The sequence below is a fragment of the Balaenoptera borealis genome (genome assembly GCF_965194805.1).
Source record: "Balaenoptera borealis genome assembly, chromosome: 11".
Taxonomy (NCBI): domain Eukaryota; kingdom Metazoa; phylum Chordata; class Mammalia; order Artiodactyla; family Balaenopteridae; genus Balaenoptera; species Balaenoptera borealis.
In genome coordinates, this window is record NC_138868.1 from 66322715 (window position 1) to 66342208 (window position 19494).

Sequence of the window (19494 nt, forward strand, 5' to 3'; positions counted from 1 at the left end):
AACCCAGAAGGCACAACAGAAAAATCGCACGAGACTCCCAAATCCTTTACTGTAGGAACACATGATTCACATTTCTAACTGTTGTGACAAGCTTGAAATTTGTAAGTCACTAGCACACAAAATGGGTAAATAAATCCTCTGGTATGGATTTCCCAACATACTGTTCTTGTTTTGAGTACCAACCTGCTTTAGAAATACTCACGGTAGTGTTTTTAGCTTATAGTTCTACTAAGACTGGTAGGTCCCAAACAAAAACTCAATTAGAAATCAGTGAAGTCTGCTTAACTATCCCCAAATTCAGTTTTCAGCCTAATGAGTCTAGTTTCCCTTCTATGCATCTTCTTCAGCCCTTGAGTAGCTTAATGTTCAAAATAAAACCTGAGTTCATTCGCTACTGCCCCCTTTTACAGCCTCAGAGAAAGTAAAATGAGAAACAGTAAAAGGTTAGAAAGCTTATTCAACTTGAGGGTATTCTTTGAAGCTGAGTTTGTTTCATACCACTTCCTTCCTTGGCAATTCGGTAGAGGATGGTGTAGAGGAGCTTTATACATGCTCATGGTAAAAAATGAACAAATTCCACAGAAGTGTAAAGAAGAAAAAAACAATCGCTTACCCACCCATCACAAAGTCAGCCATAATCAAACATCCTTTACATTGTTTTGTTACATTGTGTGTTTCTATATAAGAGGTTGGTTGTTTTTCATCTGCAGGTACTTTTAAAGGGTGCAAATTTATTGGAGTGTGCCAATTATAATCAAATGGTAATGCTATTAAAATTTGATAGTCTTAGAAACTGGCTTGTGTAGATAGTCTTTTATTTTGGCCAGCGCATTATTTTAAAGGAAAACTGAATCTGAATGTCTCTAGGAAAGTTTCCATTTTGCCATAGGTTGAATAACTCCTTATTGTTTTACAAAAGTTGTTTTAAATGCTTAGGTATCTGCCTGGGTGAGCCCTAAATTCACTTGAGTTTGTAACCCCGCCAAAGTTTTCTGATAACTGAATCTATGCTGGAAGTTGAGTAGAAAAAAAGTGTCTTTCAAAAATATAAACCTAGTGCTTCCTGCCTAACTCAAACTATGTATAAATTTCCAGTGTCAAGATTTCCTTCCAAGCTTTTATCTAGCTTGAAGTCCTATGTAAAAAAAAAAAAACAAAACCATCCCCACTCCACTCCCAATCTCTTAAGCAGTTAAAACCAAGGAAAAAAAGGTCGAAGAACCTCAATTCATGAAAAATTCTGCTTATTTTCCAGGTGAGGCCTGAATAAGTAGAACTTAATAAAAGCAAGTTCCTAGCAATAAAAGTGGTGTCACAACTGCTCCGAAGTTGGAATGCAGGGAGAATGATGTGGAAGCTGTCTGTTCTGTTGAGCTGCGGGCTGATCTGGGGGAACAGACGGCGGAGCAGGAACCTAATAGAATACCTTGCATGTAACACCCGCTCAGCAAACCAGTAGGAACAACTCTAAGAAACAACCTCATGAAAGCCTATCTGAAGAGGGCAAAAGGAAACAAGTGGTAGGGTCTGGTATGAGTTAAGGGAGACACCTGGAAATCCAACTGATTTGTAGAATAACAGTGGAGGGTATAAATGGCAAAAATTTGTCAGATATTTCAGCAATGGTAGGTTGAGTGGATTATGGTGTAGTTAACATAAGACACCTAAACTTGAATAGTAAAACACTGCTTATATTTTGATAATTTTTCTTTTTTAAAAATAAATTATTTTTCATTGAAAAGATACTTCTAAAATCTGTAGAAAAAAAATCTCGCATGCTTTATTCATTAAACAGGTGAGCTCTCTTGAGTTACACACCCAGCATGGATTCCCCAGCACCACTGTAGGAAATACCCTGAGGCTTACGGTAAAATCCAGCAAGCCTTTTATGTTAACAAGTATCACTCCAAAAAGTGTTTGACTGCCCTATTATGTAACGTTAACTCCACTTTATCATTTTTCTTAAATTTGTTAAACTCTGCTATTCCCCATTACTTTTTCAGTTGGATTTGCTAAAAGAACATGGCATTTTATCACTCTGCAAAATATGTTTATCTGGAACTACTTGATTGTGTTAAGAGAAATTTTAAAATCAAGTATCTTGTGTATGTTCTGCTCTGCTTATTGAAATTATGATCCTTATCACATGATCTAACTACTGACCAGAGTGGCTGATTTTTTAGTAGGAAAAGAAAACATGGTCCTGATAATGGTTCTGGTCAAATGGACACTTTAAAAAAATACACTGAAATCAGTAGCAGAAGAACACTCTTCTACTTTTATTCCTAATAAGAGAATGCTGTCCAGAAGCATATGGTCAGGTAGGGTTCTACCCTACAACAGTGTATACACTGACTCTTCCCACATATGTTTGAGAACACTTAACAACTTCATTTGGCTTTAAAAAGCCTTTATTGACCTGCAACTAATGTTCTGAGGCTACAGAAAAATACCAAATTTGCTTATACTGTGATTTAAAGAGAAAGAGAGTCGACCCTTGAACAAAGGAACAATGCAGGGTTTGGGGCACCAACCCTCCAAGTAGTTGAAAACCCACCTATAACTTATAGTCAGCCCTCAATATACGGGTTTCCACATCTAAGGAATCAACCAACCTTGGATCCCCATTTGCAGATTCAACTAACCTCGGATTGTGTATATATTTACTATAGTATTTACTATTGAAAAAAAAATCTCTGTATAAGTGGACCTACGCGGTTCAACCCTGTGTTGTTCAAGGGTCAACTGTACAAAGAAATGTTCTGATTCCTCATTCAGCTACCAGCCATTCCCTCTGTCCCCACCATCTCCTGACTCCTATTCAAGCTGAGAGCAGACAGACTGATGGGAAAATATTACCGGAGGGAAACTGCCCTTGCCTGTTTCTGATTATGTCTCAGGAAATTAATGGTGTCATTAGAAGTTCCACCACCAGTTTCTCCAATTCTACAGAAGTGAAGAATGAAAAGTCTTCTAAGCCAAATGGGTAAAACTATTCACTCATCTATTTATATACTACACCCTATCTTGTACTTAAGTAATTTATGCAACCTATTTCTCAACTGAATTCTACTTCTTTTTTATGTTTTAAATAAATATCGATTACCTATTTTGTATCAACAAAAGGAGAAGGGGAAGGGAGAGGTGGGAAAAAGGAGGGGCAAGAGGAAGAAGTGGAGGAAGGAGGAAGGAGGAAGGTACACGGTAACAACTGTCTTGAATATTTCTTTCCTTGTGCCTCAATTCCATAGGCAATTCACTCCCCACCTGAAGGCAAAGAACTTTTGAAGGACTGTAACAGAGTACCTACAAGAGGTCTACAAGGCCCTAGGCTCATCAATATGCAGACCAAGAATTATATTCAGATGGAATCACATTTATTGCATACACACTACAATTTTTAAAACTCATACAGATACTGCTATGATTTTTAAAAATACATAGTATCTAGGGGTGATATTTAAAAATATTTAATAACTGGTCAAGCATGGTCTTCAACTAATAAAATAGACTGCTGGCCCTCAATGGCCAGCATGGATGGATTGGTTCCCACCAGCTGAATATCAGACAGCCAATCCAGGTGAGGGGAGACAACTTTTCCCATCTCTCTTTTCTTTTTTCAATTAAGAAGGGGTCCTCATAGTTAAAAAAAAAAAAAAAAAAATTGGGCATTACTATTCTAAGAAATTTGGTTGGCTCCGATGTTAACAACATATCCTAGTTAGTGATTAAGCCACAACCCACATGAGTAATCACAATAAATTTAGAAATTAGTCTTTTGCTGGTGCTTTGTCTTTCATAATCTTTAACAGAATCATTCCCTCACCTTCCCACAAATTCCTGTAACTGGCCAACTCTTACCAGATGTTTTAAAGGCTACTGACACTAACCCATGAAAAACTGTCTTTACTTATACTTTATTTAGAATAAGAAATAGCTAGGGCTTCTCTGGTGGCGCAGTGGTTGAGAATCTGCCTGCCAATACAGGGGACACGGGTTCAAGCCCCGGTCTGGGAAGATCCCACATGCCGCGGAGCAACTAGGCCCGTGAGCCACAATTACTGAGCCTGTGCGTCTGGAGCCCGTGCTCTGCAACAAGAGAGGCCGCGACAGTGAGAGGCCCGCGCACCGCGATGAAGAGTGGCCCCCGCTCGCGGCAACTAGAGAAAGCCCTCGCACAGAAACCAAGACCCAACACACCCAAAAATAAATAAATTGATTAATTAAAAAAAAAAAGAAATAGCTAGTCTCAGGTTTGCATATTCAATTTAGTTAAACCATTTAATACCCTGCTAATAGGAAATGTTCCAACTTCAGATGGATATCGGGGATGGACTGCAATTTGTGCTCAACTATTTTACCCTAGAGTGTGTCCGCAATTAGAAGCAATGCGTAAGACCATAAGAATGGACAATAGTTCTTCCCTAGTGAGAGAAGAAAACAAGCTGGGCTGGCTAGGCTACCTTTTGCTTTAATTAGCCCAAGGAGTAACTCCAAGGCTCTCCATCTCTGTCCCACTTTAGTCAAATAAATTATTCACATAAATACATTTAGTACATTATACTACTTCAATGAGTCATTTAGGTCAATTTCTCAAAGCTAACAAACGATGATAAGAGGGACAGTATAATAACCTCAAGATAATAATAAAAACCCTATCTTTCAAACAGATTCGGTACAAAGCCAAGTGACTAAGGCAACAATTAGAAATAAAGGTGTAATAATAAAGAAAATAAAGAATTTAGTCATACTTACCAAAATGTAAATTTAAATAGAGATGGATCATACATACTCAAATATAGATCATGTGTGTTTTTTTTAAACGTACTGAAGTCATAATTTTAAATAAAGTGGCAAAATTACACCATCTAATTTCTCTTCAGAAAATTGGTATCAATTCTGGTTATCTTCTTAATCTAAAATTAAAATACTGAGGGTCTCCTCATTAGAAGAAGCTTCAGTTATCAAATCATTGAAAATATGAATGTATATTCCAACAACACTAACCTTAAAAAAGGCAAACCACTTGTAGTCATTCAACACAATCTCAAAGCCTTGATTGTAAATGATGGTGAAATGGCCAGAGTTGCCAAAGCTATCATATGCCGTATCCAACTTCTTAAGGTGCACCACTACTTTTTTTTCTGGTGGTCCTAAAGAAAAGAAAATGCACAACAAAGGAAAATTATGTGGACTTCAATGGGAGCTAAAAGCTCCTCTATAATTTCCATTATTTTTAAGCTGCTTTCCTTTCATGCTACTGAATGTGGGTGGATCTGGCTTGTGAATATATCAGAGTCCCCGTTTTGTTGCCTCCCTCTGCATAATCCCAGAGGGGTCTCAGGCAAGAATGTGAAGCAAAGGCTCAAAAGATATGTCCAAGTAGCCCAGCAGGCAGAGAGACCCCAAAAAGTACAGCTACTACCTTCCCAGAGCATCCAAACACTGAAGAAATTTTTCCACTGAAGAAAAGGAGAAATGGGGTATGTTGAAAATGACCAGCAGAAATGAGAAGACAAAATGGTAATCAAAAAGTGGAAATATAGAAAGACTTGCTACCAGATCATAAGAACAAAGGAAATTATCTCTTCAGAGAAGAAATGGGATATCTTTCTTCTAAATGGCTGTACAGTTCAGAACCTAGGAATCTGAACCCTTTCAAAGTATTCAGCAAACTCAAGGTTTTTATCCTATACAGCTAATTTGTGCTGAAGGGAACTAAACTTTTAACCTTCAGAAAATGGGGACTCAGATCTGTGGGTGTCTTTAATTGATTAGATTAAGGTCAAAGGTATGGAATATAGGCAGAGGCTGCCTGAAAAGGGTTCTGCTGTGTCCAGTCTGGAGGTTTCCACACTTTGGACAATTTTTCCATGTTTCAGATTAATGCTCAGAAATAGGAGATTCCATGGGACACAACACTGCAAATCCTCATCTCCCTTCTGCTTTGGATCTCCAAGTTCAACTTTTAAAAGAGAAAATGGTTATAATGCCCAGTACTATGAAATGCCACACAGTCATTTGGAGTTGGACAGTTGAGTAAGTCCGTCTAGTGACAGATGACCTAGCAGTCTCTGTTAACAAGGAAATTGCAGTTGAGAGCTTCACTCATTCTGCACAAGCCACAGTGTGGTAAAGGTTTGGGCAGAACGAGAGTGCTTCTCCTGACCCAAGATTGTGTGTTTTTTCTTCTCCCTTCACTAAATTCTTTGTCCTTGGGATAGCCATGTTATCTGAGGGCATATGGAATGTTCCAGAGTGTTCAAATACTAGATATTTATTGAGAGCCTTCCATGAGCTAGGCACTGTGCTTGGCTCTGGGCATTTCAAAATATAATTATTGGCCAAAGAGGTATTAAAAAAAAAAACAAACTTTTATATACTACTGAGACAGGCTGGGACCTGGGACCCTTTGCTTAAGTGCTGCAATGCTTGCACCTGGACAAACCTCCTCCAGCAACAAAATACAAAGAAACTATATGGGACTAAAAATAACTGCGTGCATGCACAGTTGGGCCCCATTATGGACAAAAAGATACAAAAAAGAAAAAACTTAACTGCCACTTCTGAAGAGCCCTGAGCAAAAACTGTGTGTCCAGAGCAAACACTGGGTATTGAGCATGCCCCCTGCACTCAACACCCCCAGAGGAGTGGGCAAACAACCCAAGCCACCCCTCCCCCCCACCAATAGAACACCCCCTACCCTCACCCCATATAAGGTACAAGCTTGTTATTTGTTCTCACTAGCCCTGATGCAGCAGGGGCCCAATAAAACCTTGCCTGAACTTCTTGTCTGGCCTGTAGTCAATTTCTGATTGGCGAAGGCCAAGAACCCAGGTGCGTATCACTACCCCCCCCCCCCCCCCCCCCCCCGGCAATACATGAAACTGTCCACATCAAAATCTCTGGGCTTAAGGGCTCTTTCCCACAACCTAATAAAAGAAAACTTTAAAAGCTATATTCTCAAGAGTCTTTGAGCTCATTTTTCACTGGCACAATAAAATACTGCAGATGGGATGGGGAGATAAGATTGCACGGTCTCAACTCTCTTACAAACCAAACAAACCCCAAAACAAGAAACGGAAATCAAGGGGGAGGAAAAAAAGTTCTTGCAAATAGTGTTGGGGGCCCGGGAATAACCAAGACCGCGTGAAGTGAGACGTTCTCAGCAGCTCCACGTTAACGTCGCTGCCCTGGAGCGGGAGAGGGCACGCCCCCCATGGACCCCAAGCCCAGCCAGGACCTCCCGGCCTCCCGCTAGCGGGGGCGCTGCGGGGAGAAGGGCTCAGGGACCGAAGGGAAGGAGCCCCGGGTAGGCACAGGGAGGAAGCGGGTCCAAGGGCGCCGGCGGCTTACCCATAACCGAGCAGTTGACCTCGCGCTGAGAACCGCTGCGGCCCACCTGGAAGACCCAGGTGCCCAGCAGGTCAGGGTAGGTGCAGTTGGCAGGAGTGTCGCAGTGCACGTTGCTAGCGCGGATGAGGAGCAGCAGGAGGGCGGCGAGCGGCGAGCCGGGCCAGGGACCCATGCTGGCAAGGCCCTTAGGAGAAGTGGGGAAGGGACGCGAGCCAAGGCACTGCAGGCGGGGACTGAGGCCACCGCTGCTGTGCTCGTGCCTTAAAATAGAGGTGCGGGAAACCGGCAACCCGGCGGGGGGCGGGGTCTCGGGGCCGCGGTGGGCTGGGCGCCTGCCAGTGGCACCGCCCCTTAGGTGGGGGCTTCTGGAGGGCGCGCCCGTCACCTGGCGGCCGTCGGACTTCAGGCCCAGAGAGCCCAGCACCAGGTTCAGTTGCCAAGGGACACCTCCGAAGAGGACTGCTGAGCCACAGCTGGTCCGTGCGCGCCCCAGACTGCGCTCCTTCGCTCCTTGAGAAGTAACGGAGAGAGAGAGAGAGAGAGAGAGACTAAGAGAAAAAGAGGGAGAGAGACAGAGACAGAGAGGTGAGGGGGAGGGGAGGCTAAATGTCAGCGAGAGACCGAGAGAAGCGAGGTGAGGGAGGCGGGGGGGAGGGGGGACTGAAGGTGGGAAAAAGGCCCAGAGAGAGAGAGCGACCTAACTAGTGGAGCTTTCTTTTACTTGCTTGTCTTTCCCACTTCGTCCTCACTCAGTTAACTTTTATCCTCAGAACTATTTTACGTGCGACCCCGAGCCAGCCCAGCTGTTTGAGAACTACTCCTCCTTCCGTTTTCCAAAACTTTCACTTCCTTTTGTTTGCTGGGTTTTGTCGGTTTCCTGTTAATGTTGCTTGCCTGTTATCCACAGGGGAATTCAGTTGTAGTGCAAACTTGCAGTTTTTGTGTGTTAGGATTTTTTTCCGCCTGCTAACGTTATAGGGTTTAGTTGCGCGCACGCGCGCACACAAACACGCACAGGCACTAAAGCCCTTGTTTTGCAGCTGAAGAGCAGGCGGCCCAGAGAGAGGAAACAAGTCGCCCAGGGTGAGGAAGGGAGCTGGTGGGAGAATGCTGGTCTTATGAGCAGGTTGCAGGGTGCCAGTCTGATCGCCAGTAATTATAAGGTAGCACTATTTCCAGGTGCCTCCTCGTTCAGTTTAATTATCATCCTTTTCTGTGAGAGCTCCTCTGTCTTTCCTGGCTGTTGTTGGAAGTTGGGGCTCCTTTTGTGCACAGAGCCTTTTAGGTGTCAGGCTCTGTGCAACATCAAGGACAAGTGATGAACAAGACAGACTTTTCTGTGCCCCTGCCCTTTAGGGCACGAACATTTTGCCCTCAAAACACTGGTTACAAATAAATACTTGGATGTCCACCTTCTCCACCAGATTGTAAGCATTCGAAGGGAGCAAGTCCACATTATTCACCTTTGTCTTCCAAATTCTGGCTTGAAAATACTTAGGAAGTGTCCTGGGGTGTTAAAATAAATGTACTTAATAGCCTTATCTTGGTTTCTAGGCTCGAAAGCCAATTTTGATTTGGCAAAAGGAGTTTCCCTTGAAAGCTCATAAATGAAAATGCTCTCTAATGTAGTCACAAACTGCAAAGCCAACACCCTACTTCTAGGTTTTATTCCCCGTTACTTAGGATGAAAAGCTGGAGCATATAATTAAACTAGCACACTTACTGTTTAGAGATAAACTGACAGAGTAACATTGCCTTCCTAATCTCTGGGAAAATGTGTCATTGGTTGTTAAAACGTTAAAACTTTCACTAGATCATCAATTTTGAAGAGCTGAACAGTCAAGTTGGAAATTTCTTTGACGGCATGACCAAAGTAGCACAAACAATTGTGAAGAATGTTGAAAACACATCTCTATTCAATGACTAAATATAATCGAAAAGGATCTTGGAAGCCTCTTAATCTAATAGATTCATGTTACTATTGGGAAATGAAGATCCAGAGATGATGTAATAACTTGATGAATGTCACATTGCCAGTTACTGAGATTTAGGAATAAACCTGAGGTAATTTGAATTTCAATTTAGTTTATTTCCACTAATCTAATAATTCCCAAACTATTACTAGCCCTCTCTCCATTAGCAGGGAGAAAAATTAGTGATTCTCAAATTGATCAGACCTAAAGTTTTATTTTTATAACACATATTTTACAGAGACCTTTTGGTATTTTGAAATGAAATTCATATATGTTACTTGCTTAAAAATAAAAATACCAAATAATACGAAAGACAAAAAGATATTCAAAAAAAAAAAAAACAGAAAAAAACCTCACTGATAAGACCATGAAAAGTAAGAAAAAAAGGTATAAATATTGAGAAAAAAAGATATTTTAGGTAAAGTTCTAATACAAACGCATGTATTTCATTATCTAAAATGCTCATGTATGAATGTACTGGAAAATAGAATGAGACATTCAGATACTTGCACTTTATGTCTCTATGTAAAATTGTAGAATCACAATAAAATTGACAGGTACCTTCTGAGAACAGAAATTCTTTCACTGAGCTATAACTCAAATACCCCATAATCTAATGGATTCATTTTATTCCTGGGAAATGAAGATCCAGAGATAATAATAACTTGATGAATGTCACAGTTTCCTTATCAGATGGTCATTCAAATATCATACCTCCATTATTCATGCTAGAAAACTTTTGGTCAAGTTCCCAGCAGAACAAAGTACCTTCCTGTTAATTTATCTAGAAGTTGCATTCCTAAAAATTTGTTATATTTAAAATGATATAAAAGTCAGTTTATATGCAAACCAGATTTTGGTACTAGTCTCAGATCATTATAAGTAGGTTTATAGAGAAGCAGCATTGCTTAGCAGTCGTTCTCAAACTGTGGTCCCAGGACCAAAAGGACCAGCAGCATATGCATCTCCTTGGAATTTGCTAGAAATGCAAATTCCTGACCCCCACCCCATACCTACTGAATCAGGTCCCTGCAATCTATGTTTTAACAATCCCCTTTCAGAGGATCCTGACACAGCTACAGCGTAAGAATCCCTGGTTTAGAGATGAACAGCAAGGACTTGTGTTACACTGCCTAAGTTTGAAGCAAGGCTTTGCTACTCACCAGCTATTTGATCTTGAGGAAGTTATTTTACTTCTTTTTGTGCCTTGGTTTTCTCATCTATAGCATGTGCATAATTGTTATAGACCTATGACTACCTCCTCCAGTTTTGAGAAGACTAAATGAGTTCATACAGATTCTACAGAGAACTGACTGACTACATTTATTATTGTGTATCTTTCTACTAGAAAACTGTCCTTATTAGTTAGACAGTAGATTCCAAATCCTGTTCTCCTTTGTAATCCTAGCACCCTGAATAATTTCTGGCACACAGTAAGTTCTCATATATCTGTTGAATGAATGAATAGTATCATGGACATAAATACTTCTGTATTTCATGGTGTTTGGCAAAGAGCATCATGATTCCCATATTCCCTGCCTTGTGAATAAGTTTGAAAGCCACTGTTCAGGAATGCATATCAAAACAAAGAAGGATCAAAGAAATAGAGAAAAAATTTGACATATCAATGTAGAATGCCATTTGGTATTGTATACACCTCTGTCATTGGTAGTCAGAATAACAACCATAATAATTTCATTTATTTAGAACTTTACATTTTACCAAGGTAATTCACATATATCATCTCATTTAATTATTACACAATTGTGTGAGAAAGAGAGCACCACTTGTTCAGGTCTTGTGATGCCCCAAGTACTGTACTTTGTTTCTGTCCTTCTGATCTCCTAGGCAGATGTCAAAACTCTCTCTTCTGTGACCTCATGTTCCTGAGTTCACAATTCACTGTAATTATTTGACTGCCTTTTCTACTAGAGTCCATGCTTCTTGACAGCAGGACTATATTATTTTTGTACCTCAAGGTTTTTGTCAGAGTTAGCCAGTAGCCAATATTTACTTATTCATCCTCTCAATAAAATTTATGAAAGAAAGGAAGGAAGGCGGGAAGATAAGTGGGAAGGAAGCTCATCGATCATTTGCACAGTACATTCGCATATTATGTCCATTTGATAGTAATCTCCCAGATAGTATTACTCCCATTTTACAGATAAGAAAACTGGAGCTCAGAAAGGATAAGTGACTTTTCCGTGGTCAAACTGCTAGTAAGTATAGATCTGATAACCGAAAAAGGCTTCTGTTTTTAAGTTAGATTGTTAGAATGGAATTAAGCAAGTGAAGCTTTGTCTGCTTCTTGATAGAGTCAGATATAAAATTAAGAGAAAGAAAAGTTCTACAGAAGCTACATGTTGAGGCAGCTGTGAAACTAGGAATTACTGAGATAATCTCTACTATTTGATCCCTTTCTCAATTCATTATTTCCTTCTGTTAAATGAACCATGAGGGCTTCTCTGGTGGCACAGCAGTTAAGAATCTGTCTGCCAATGCAGGGGACACGGGTTTGAGCCCTGGTCCGGGAAGATCCCACATGCCGCGGAGCAACTAGGCCCGTGAGCCACAACTACTGAGCCTGCGCGTCTGGAGCCCGCGCGCCACAGCTACTGAGCCCGCGCACCACAACTACTGAAGCCTGCACGCCCTAGAGCCTGCGCACTGCAACTACTGAGCCCACATGCCGCAACTACTGAAGCCCGCACGCTCAGGGCCCACGTGCCGCAACTACTGAGCACGTGTGCTGCAACTACTGAAGCCCACGCACCTAGAGCCTGTGCTCCTCAACAAGAGAAGCCCACGCACCGCAATGAAGAGTAGCCCCCACTCTCCGCAACTAGAGAAAGCCTGCACGCAGCGACAAAGACCCAGCGCAGCCAAAAATTAAATAAAATAAATAAATAAATAAAAGAAGAAATGTGTATTTAAAAAATAAAAAATAAATAAACCATGTTTTTGAAATGAAAATTTTGAGAAGCATTACTTTTTACTGATACACCAGGATTATCCTATAGGTCACACAGAGTAAGAGCAACCCTAAAGAGCCAATGAACTTAACGAATATCTCTATTTTGCTCTTTTTTCACCAACACCACTCTGGTCCAATAGGCTATCATTTCTTGCTAGTCAACCAAAATTACCTTATAATTTCATACACTTTTTCTTGAATTCAATGTAAAAGCCAGGAACCTAAGTGTCATCCTTGACTCTTCCTTCCCCCAGGCCCCCCCCCACCCCAAGCTGATCAGCCAGTGTATCATACTGAGTCTACTCTCACCATTGTTATTTTTTATTTAAATGTAAACCATATCAAGGTACTCCCAATATTGACAAGTGGAATACTTCCCAATAGGTTACCTTTTGTATCATCTTTGAATAAAATGCTGCAAGACCCTGCACAATATGCCCAACTTATCCCTTCATCCTCCCAGTTGTCCCAGAAACCCTTGCCTTCTGTTGATCCTCAAACCCTCTAGATTCCTTCTGTCTCCATTACCTTTGCACTTTGCTATCCTCCTTGCCTGAAATCATTTGCTGTTTTTCCCATGACTGCTCATTGTCACTATATGACATTCTCACTGAAAAATATTTTATCTCCTCTAGCCATGCTATCTGAAGTGGCCTTCTCTAGCTATTCATTTTATTAGTACTCTGTTTATTTCTATATAAAAATTATAAATGCCTATAATTTTTGTACTTTCTTGTTTATTATGTATCTGCCACACTGGAACAGAAACTCTATGAGGTTTGGGCCTTGTCTGTCTTGTTCACCACTGTATTACCAGGACATAGTAGATGCTCAATAAGTATTTATTAAATGTTGATTGAAACTCCTTACTCTCCAACTTTAAGAATCAGGTTTATTGGAAGCAAATTTTCACGGGGCAAATGTTAAGTCACTAGATGATAAATTTTATATTTCTCATCTCATACTGTTCACTTTCAGAGATATTCAACTAGTATAGGGACCAACTTTTCAGCCCCAGCAACATCTGGAATTTTAAGTTTATATGCCTGTGTGGATTAGTTTGTAAGTTGTAGAAGTTGACCTAAAACTACTTCATATGCTATCAGGAAGTCAAGTTATAAACACATGTTGGACAATAAGAAAGCTAAACCATGTCTTAGCATTTTAGTTTCAAAGTTTTGCAGTTCAATTTGACTTCCCTTCTTTCTCTAGGTTATTGCTGAAAGGGAAATATGAAGTCAAACAAGGTAAATTCTAAAATAGCAAACTGTAGAGAGTCTTGGCATGAAGAGAACAAAACCAGAACAGGGTGACTGATTTAAAGGTCAAGACTATCAGTTTCTCCAAGTTGAGAAAGGGCATTCCTTTTCCAAGAATCACATTACTTACCCAGGTAATGGTATGGGAATATTTAAAATATTTCATTTTAATAAGTTGAAAATAAGCTGACTTACTATTTATTATTACTTTTTACGTATTTAATTGCCAACATAACACTGATTTATGCATTTCTCTCATTTTTTAAACAACCCTTAGAATTTAAAAATAGTTCAATATATAAATAAATAACTTTAGTTCATATACAATTAAGGTAACAAATTGAGTAAAAAAACCTTCAAATTTATCATCATTTTCATTTGTTCCTAGTCCTTTTTTTAAAAGGACTTATTTATGTTTTTATTATATGATGAGATAATAATATTCAATAAATTACATTAAATATATTTTGCCATTGTGCTACAGATTTTTTCCTCTACACCCCCCCCCCCTTTTTCTTTCCATCTATACCCTGCCAAGCAAGGCAACCTATGTTCCCTCCCTGGTGTGTATACTTACAAATTTTTTACTAAAATTACCCAGCCACTTAAAAGATGCATAAGGAGCAGGGCACATAATGTCTAGATCCAGAATGCCATGGTTTGAATCCTGATACCGCTTCTTACTGCCTGTGTGACTTTAGAAAAGCTATTTATTTTCTCTGACTCAAGTTTCCTTGTTAGCAAAACTGGGATAATAATAGGACCTACCTCATAGGGTTGTAGTGAAGTTTTGACTGAGTTAAAATGTGAAATGCTTAGAACAATGCTGTCACCTAGTTTCCATTCTTTCATTCTTGTCAACCTTATTTCATTCTTAATGAAATTCATTCTTAAAAACACATAACAGAGGTTTCTTCACATCAAGAAATTGAATTCATTTTAAGGAAAGTAGCTGCATGGTACTGCTAAAAAAAAAAACACCACAGGTCCGAAATGGCATCACATGTGCTAAAAGCCCATGATACCAAAACCTAGATTTAATACCTAACTTAATTGCAGTTTTGATTTTCCCCCCAAATGTGATCTTAATCAACCAGTTTGGAATTTTCTGGTTAGAACCAATGAGGTAATCTCAGCCCTCTCCAGCCTACTCCTCAGAGGAAGAAGAGGCAATCTGCATGATAAAACCCTTGCCAGTCCCTGCCCTCCAGAAAAGATGTCCTGGCCCAAAAGAACCTTTTTTTGTTGTTTTTTTGCTAGTGACTTTCTTGCCCCACCCTCCTTTCTATAAAAGCCTTCCATTTTGTGCCACTTCTCAGAGCTCTCTTCTGTTTACTAGATGTGATGCCGCCAGATTCATGAATCCTTAAATAAAGCCAATCAGGTCTTCAAATTTACACAGTTTGTTGCAAGAAGGGGGACTGCTTCCAGAGCTCAAGAGTGGGCTCTTGTCTAACACTGGGAAATGAATTGTCCAAGGATAGAAACGTGCTGACAAAGCAAGAGACTTTATTGGAAAGGGGCTCTCGCAGAGCAGCAGGATAAGGAAACCCAGGAGAACTGCTCTGCAACATGACTCAAAGTCAGATGTTATGGTAATGGGGTTAGTTTCCGGGTTGTCTCTGGCCAGTCATCTTGCTTGGCCTATATTTAGCTTGACTCAGGGTCCTACCGGGTGGCGTGCGCATCTCTCAGCCAAGACGGATTCCAGCGAGAAGGACTCTGGGAGGTTGGTCATCTCCCTCTTTTGGCGCCTCCCAAATTCTCCCATTAGTTTTCAGCGGCAGCACTGTGTTCCTTATCTGGACCTCCTATCCTGAGACAACTCAGGCAAGCAGGCCCGGCCAAGGCAGGTGGTTTCTGTCAACAGTTCCCTAACAGGTTGAATTTTGTTTTTAAACAATACTTAAGGCATGTAACAAATCTAAGTATTATTAAATGGGCATTTGGGTTGTTTCCAGGTATTTTAGCATTATTATTTTTTGCCATTGCAGTAAGAATTTTTGAATATACATCCTTTCTACAGCTGCTTTTCTTTCCATAGGAAAGTGACAACCATGTACCTTCCTTATAAGCTTACTTTCTTTCCTGAGTTGTTCTAAATTGTTGTAAATTTAAATTTTGATATTTTAAGTTGTTTTAAATTGGTTGAAATGTTTTAAATAACTGTCATTTAATTTTAAATTTGTATCTTGGAAGCACCTAAGGTCTGCTTTTGTATATGGTATCATACAGGTCTTTTTATTTAGGCAACGGTAGCGGTGCTGTTTATAAAATAAACCTTATTTTCCCTCTAAATTTAAACACCAAATTTGAATATACTCAGTTCCTATAAGTACTGGAATATTTTGTTTTGTTTTGTTTTACTGATTGATTTTAAAGTAAGTTCGCTTCCTGTTCTTCTTTTTCATATTTTTCTCAGCTCCCACTCTGTATCAATTTAAAATTGGATGTTTTGGCTACCCCTCTACTATTTTTTATTTATTTTATTTTATATTGGAGTATAGCCGATTAACAATGTTGTGATAGTTTCAGGTGCACAGCAAAGTAACTCAACCATACATATACATGTATCCATTCTCCCCTAGACTCCCCTCCTATCCAGGTTGCCACATAACATTGAGGAGAGTTCCCTGTGCTATACAGTAGGTCCTTGTTGGTTATCCTTTTTAAATATAACAGGGTGTACATGTCAGTCCCAAACTCCCTAACTATCCCTTTTCTCCACCTTGCCCCCCTGATAATCATAAGTCCATTCTCTAAGTATGTGAGTCCATTTCTGTTTTGTAAATACGTTCATTTGTATCATTAAAGATTCCACAGATAAGCAATATCATATGATATTTCTCTTTCTCTGTCTGACTTACTTCACTCAGTATGACAATCTCTAGGTCCACCCATGTTCCTGCAAATGGCATTATTTCATTCTTTTTTTATGGCTGAATAATATTCCATTGTATATATGTACCACATCTTCTTTATCCATTCCTCTGTCGACGGACATTTACGTTGCTTCCATGTCTTGACTATTGTAAACAGTGCTGCAGTGAATATTGGGGTGCATGTATCTTTTCAGACCATGTTTTTCTCCAGACATATGCCCAGGAGTGGGATTGCAGGGTCATATGATAACTCTATTTTTAGTTTTTTAAGGAACCTCCATACTGTTCTCCATAGTGGCTGTACTAATTTACATTCCCACCAACAGTGTAGGAGGTTTCCCTTCTCTCCACACCCTCTCCAGCATTTATTGTTTGTGGATTTTTTTTATAGGTTTTTTTGGTTTGTTTGTTTTTGTTTTTAATTATTTATTTATTTTTGGCTGTGTTGGGTCTTCGTTTCTGTGCGAGGGCTTTCTCCAGTTGCGGCAAGCGGGGGCCACTCTTCATCGCCGTGCTCGGGCCTCTCACTATCACAGCCTCTCTTGTTGCAGAGCACAGGCTCCAGACGCGAAGGCTCAGTAGTTGTGGCTCACGGGCCCAGTTGCTCCACGGCATGTGGGATCTTCCCAGACCAGGGCTTGAACCCGTGTCCCCTGCATCAGCAGGCAGACTCTCAACCACTGCGCACCAGGGAAGCCCCATGGATTTTTTGATGATAGCCATTTTGACTGGTGTGAGGTGATATCTCATTGTAGTTTTGATTTGCATTTCTCTAATCATTAACAATATCTTTTCATGTGCCTCTTGGCCATTCTTATGTCTTCCTTGGAAAAATGTCTATTTAGGTCTTCTGCCCATTGTTTGATTGGGTTATTTGTTTTGATGATATTAAGCCTCGTGAGCTGTTTGTAAATTTTGGAGACTAATCCCTTGTCGGTCACATCATTTGCAAATATTTTCTCCCAATTTGTGGGTTGTCTTTTCATTTTATTTATGGTTTCCTTTGCTGTGCAAAAGCTTTTGAGTTTAATTAGGTTCCATTTGTTTATTTTTGTTTTTATTTCCATTACTCTGAGAGACAGATTGGAAAAGATATTGCTGCAATTTATGTCAGAGAGTGTTCTACCTGTGTTTTCCTCTAGGAGTTTTATAGTGTCTGGTCTCACATTTAAGGTCTTTAATCCCTTTTGAGCTTATTTTTGTGTATGGTGTTAAAGAATGATCTAATTTCATTTTTTTACATGTAGCTGTCTAGTTTTCCTAGCACTGTTTGTTGAAGAGACTATCTTTCCACCATTGTATAGTCTTGCCTACTTTGTTGTAGATTAATTGAACATTGGTACGTGGGTTTATTTCTGGGCTTTCTATCCTGTTCCATTGACCTATAGTTCTATTTTTGTGCCAGTACCATACTCTTTTGATGACTATAGCTTTGTAGTATAGTCTGAAGTCAGGGAGCCTGATTCCTCCAGGTCCATTTTTCTTTCACTAGATTGCTTTGGATATTCGGGGTCTTTTGTGTCTCCATACAAATTTAAGATTTTTTGTTCTAGTTCTGTGAAAAATGCCATTAGTAATTTGATAGGAATTGCATTGAATCTGTAGATTGCCTTGGGTAGTATAGTCATTTTGACAATATTTATTCTTCCAATCCAAGAACATGGTATATATTTCCATCTCTTTGTGTCTTCTTCAATTTCTTTCATCAGTGTCTTATACTTTTCGGAATACAGCTCTTTTGTCTCCTTAGGTAGGTTTATTCCTGGGTATTTTATTCTTTTTGATGCAGTGGTAAACGGGATTGTTTCTTGAATTTCTCTTTCTGATCTTTCATTGTTAGGGTATAGTAATGCAACAGATTTCTGTGTATTAGTTTTGTAGCCTGCAACTTTACCAAATCCATTGATGAGCTCTAGTAGTTTTCTGGTAGTGTCTTTACAATTTTCGACGTATAGTATCATGTCATCTGCAAACAGTGACAGTTTTACTTCTTTTCCAATTTGGATCCCTTTTATTTCTTTTTCTTCTCTGATTGCCATAGCTAGGACTTCCAAAACTATGTTGAATGAAAGTGGTGGGAGTGGGCATCCTTGTCTTGCTCCTGATCTTAGAGGAAATGCTTTCAACTTTTCACTGTTGAGTATGATGCTAGCTGTAGGTTTGTCATATATGGCCTTTATTATGTTGAGGTAGGTTCCCTCTGTGCCCACTTTCTGGAGAGTTTTTATCATAAATGGGCGTTGAATTTTGTCAAAAGCTTTTTCTGCATCTATTGAGATGACCATATGGTTTTTATTCTTCAACTTGTTGATGTGATGTATCACATTGATTGATTTGCAGATATTGAAAAATCCCTGCATCTCTGGGATAAATCCCAGTTGATCATGGTGTATGATCCTTTTAATGAATTATTGGATTTGAATTGCTAGTATTTTGTTGAGGATTTTTGTGTCTATGTTCATCATTGATATTGGTCTGTAATTTTTTTTTGTGGTATTATTGTCTGGTTTTTGTATCAGGATGATGGTGGCCTCATAGAATGAGTTTGGGAGTTTTCCTTCCTCTGCAAATTTTGGAACAGTTTCAGAAGGATGGGTGTTAGCTCTTCTCTAAATGTTTGATAGAATTCACCTGTGAAGCCATCATGTCTTGGACTTTTGTTTGTTGGGAGTTTTTAACTTTCAGTTTCAATTTCAGTGCTTGTGATTGGTCTCTTCATATTTTCTAATTCTTCCTGGTTCAGTCTTAGGAGACTGTACTTTTCTAAGAACATGTCCTTTTCTTTCAGGTTACCCATTTTATTGGCATACGGTTGCATATAGTAGTCTCTTATGATCCTTTGTATTTCTGTGGTGTCAGTTGTAACTTCTCCTTTTTCATTTCTAATTTTATTGATTTGAGTCCTCTCCCTTTTTTTCTTGATGATTCTGGTTAAAGGTTTATCAATTTTATTTATCTTTTCAAAGAACCAGCTTTTAGTTTCATTGATCTTTGCTATTGTCTTCTTTGTCTCTATTTCATTTATTTCTGCTCTGATCTTTATGATTTCT

The 19494-nt window shown here is 39.5% G+C and overlaps 1 protein-coding gene and 1 long non-coding RNA gene across 5 annotated transcripts in view; one reads left to right on the forward strand and one right to left on the reverse strand.

The window, feature by feature from the left end:
• Positions 1-7649, reverse strand: part of CTSC (cathepsin C) — a 40872-nt gene extending 33223 nt beyond the window's left edge. For all 3 annotated transcript variants that reach the window (XM_082340490.1, XM_082340491.1, XM_082340492.1), the window contains exons 1-2: positions 7357-7649; positions 5008-5153 (exon numbers count right to left, since the gene is read on the reverse strand). In XM_082340490.1, coding sequence (XP_082196616.1) covers positions 5008-5153; positions 7357-7528 — 318 coding nt within the window. In that variant the 5' untranslated portion in view covers positions 7529-7649. The remainder of the gene's footprint in view (positions 1-5007; positions 5154-7356) is intronic.
• A 173-nt stretch (positions 7650-7822) lies between these two features.
• LOC309605137 overlaps positions 7823-19494 on the forward strand; it is a 394782-nt gene continuing 383110 nt past the window's right edge. Inside the window, exons 1-2 of one of the 2 annotated variants that reach the window (XR_014231243.1) lie at positions 7824-7941; positions 13516-15443. This is a non-coding gene — a long non-coding RNA (uncharacterized lncRNA). Of the gene's footprint in view, positions 7942-13515; positions 15444-19494 lie in introns of both variants that reach the window. The other variant, XR_014231242.1, reaches the window with a different exon arrangement.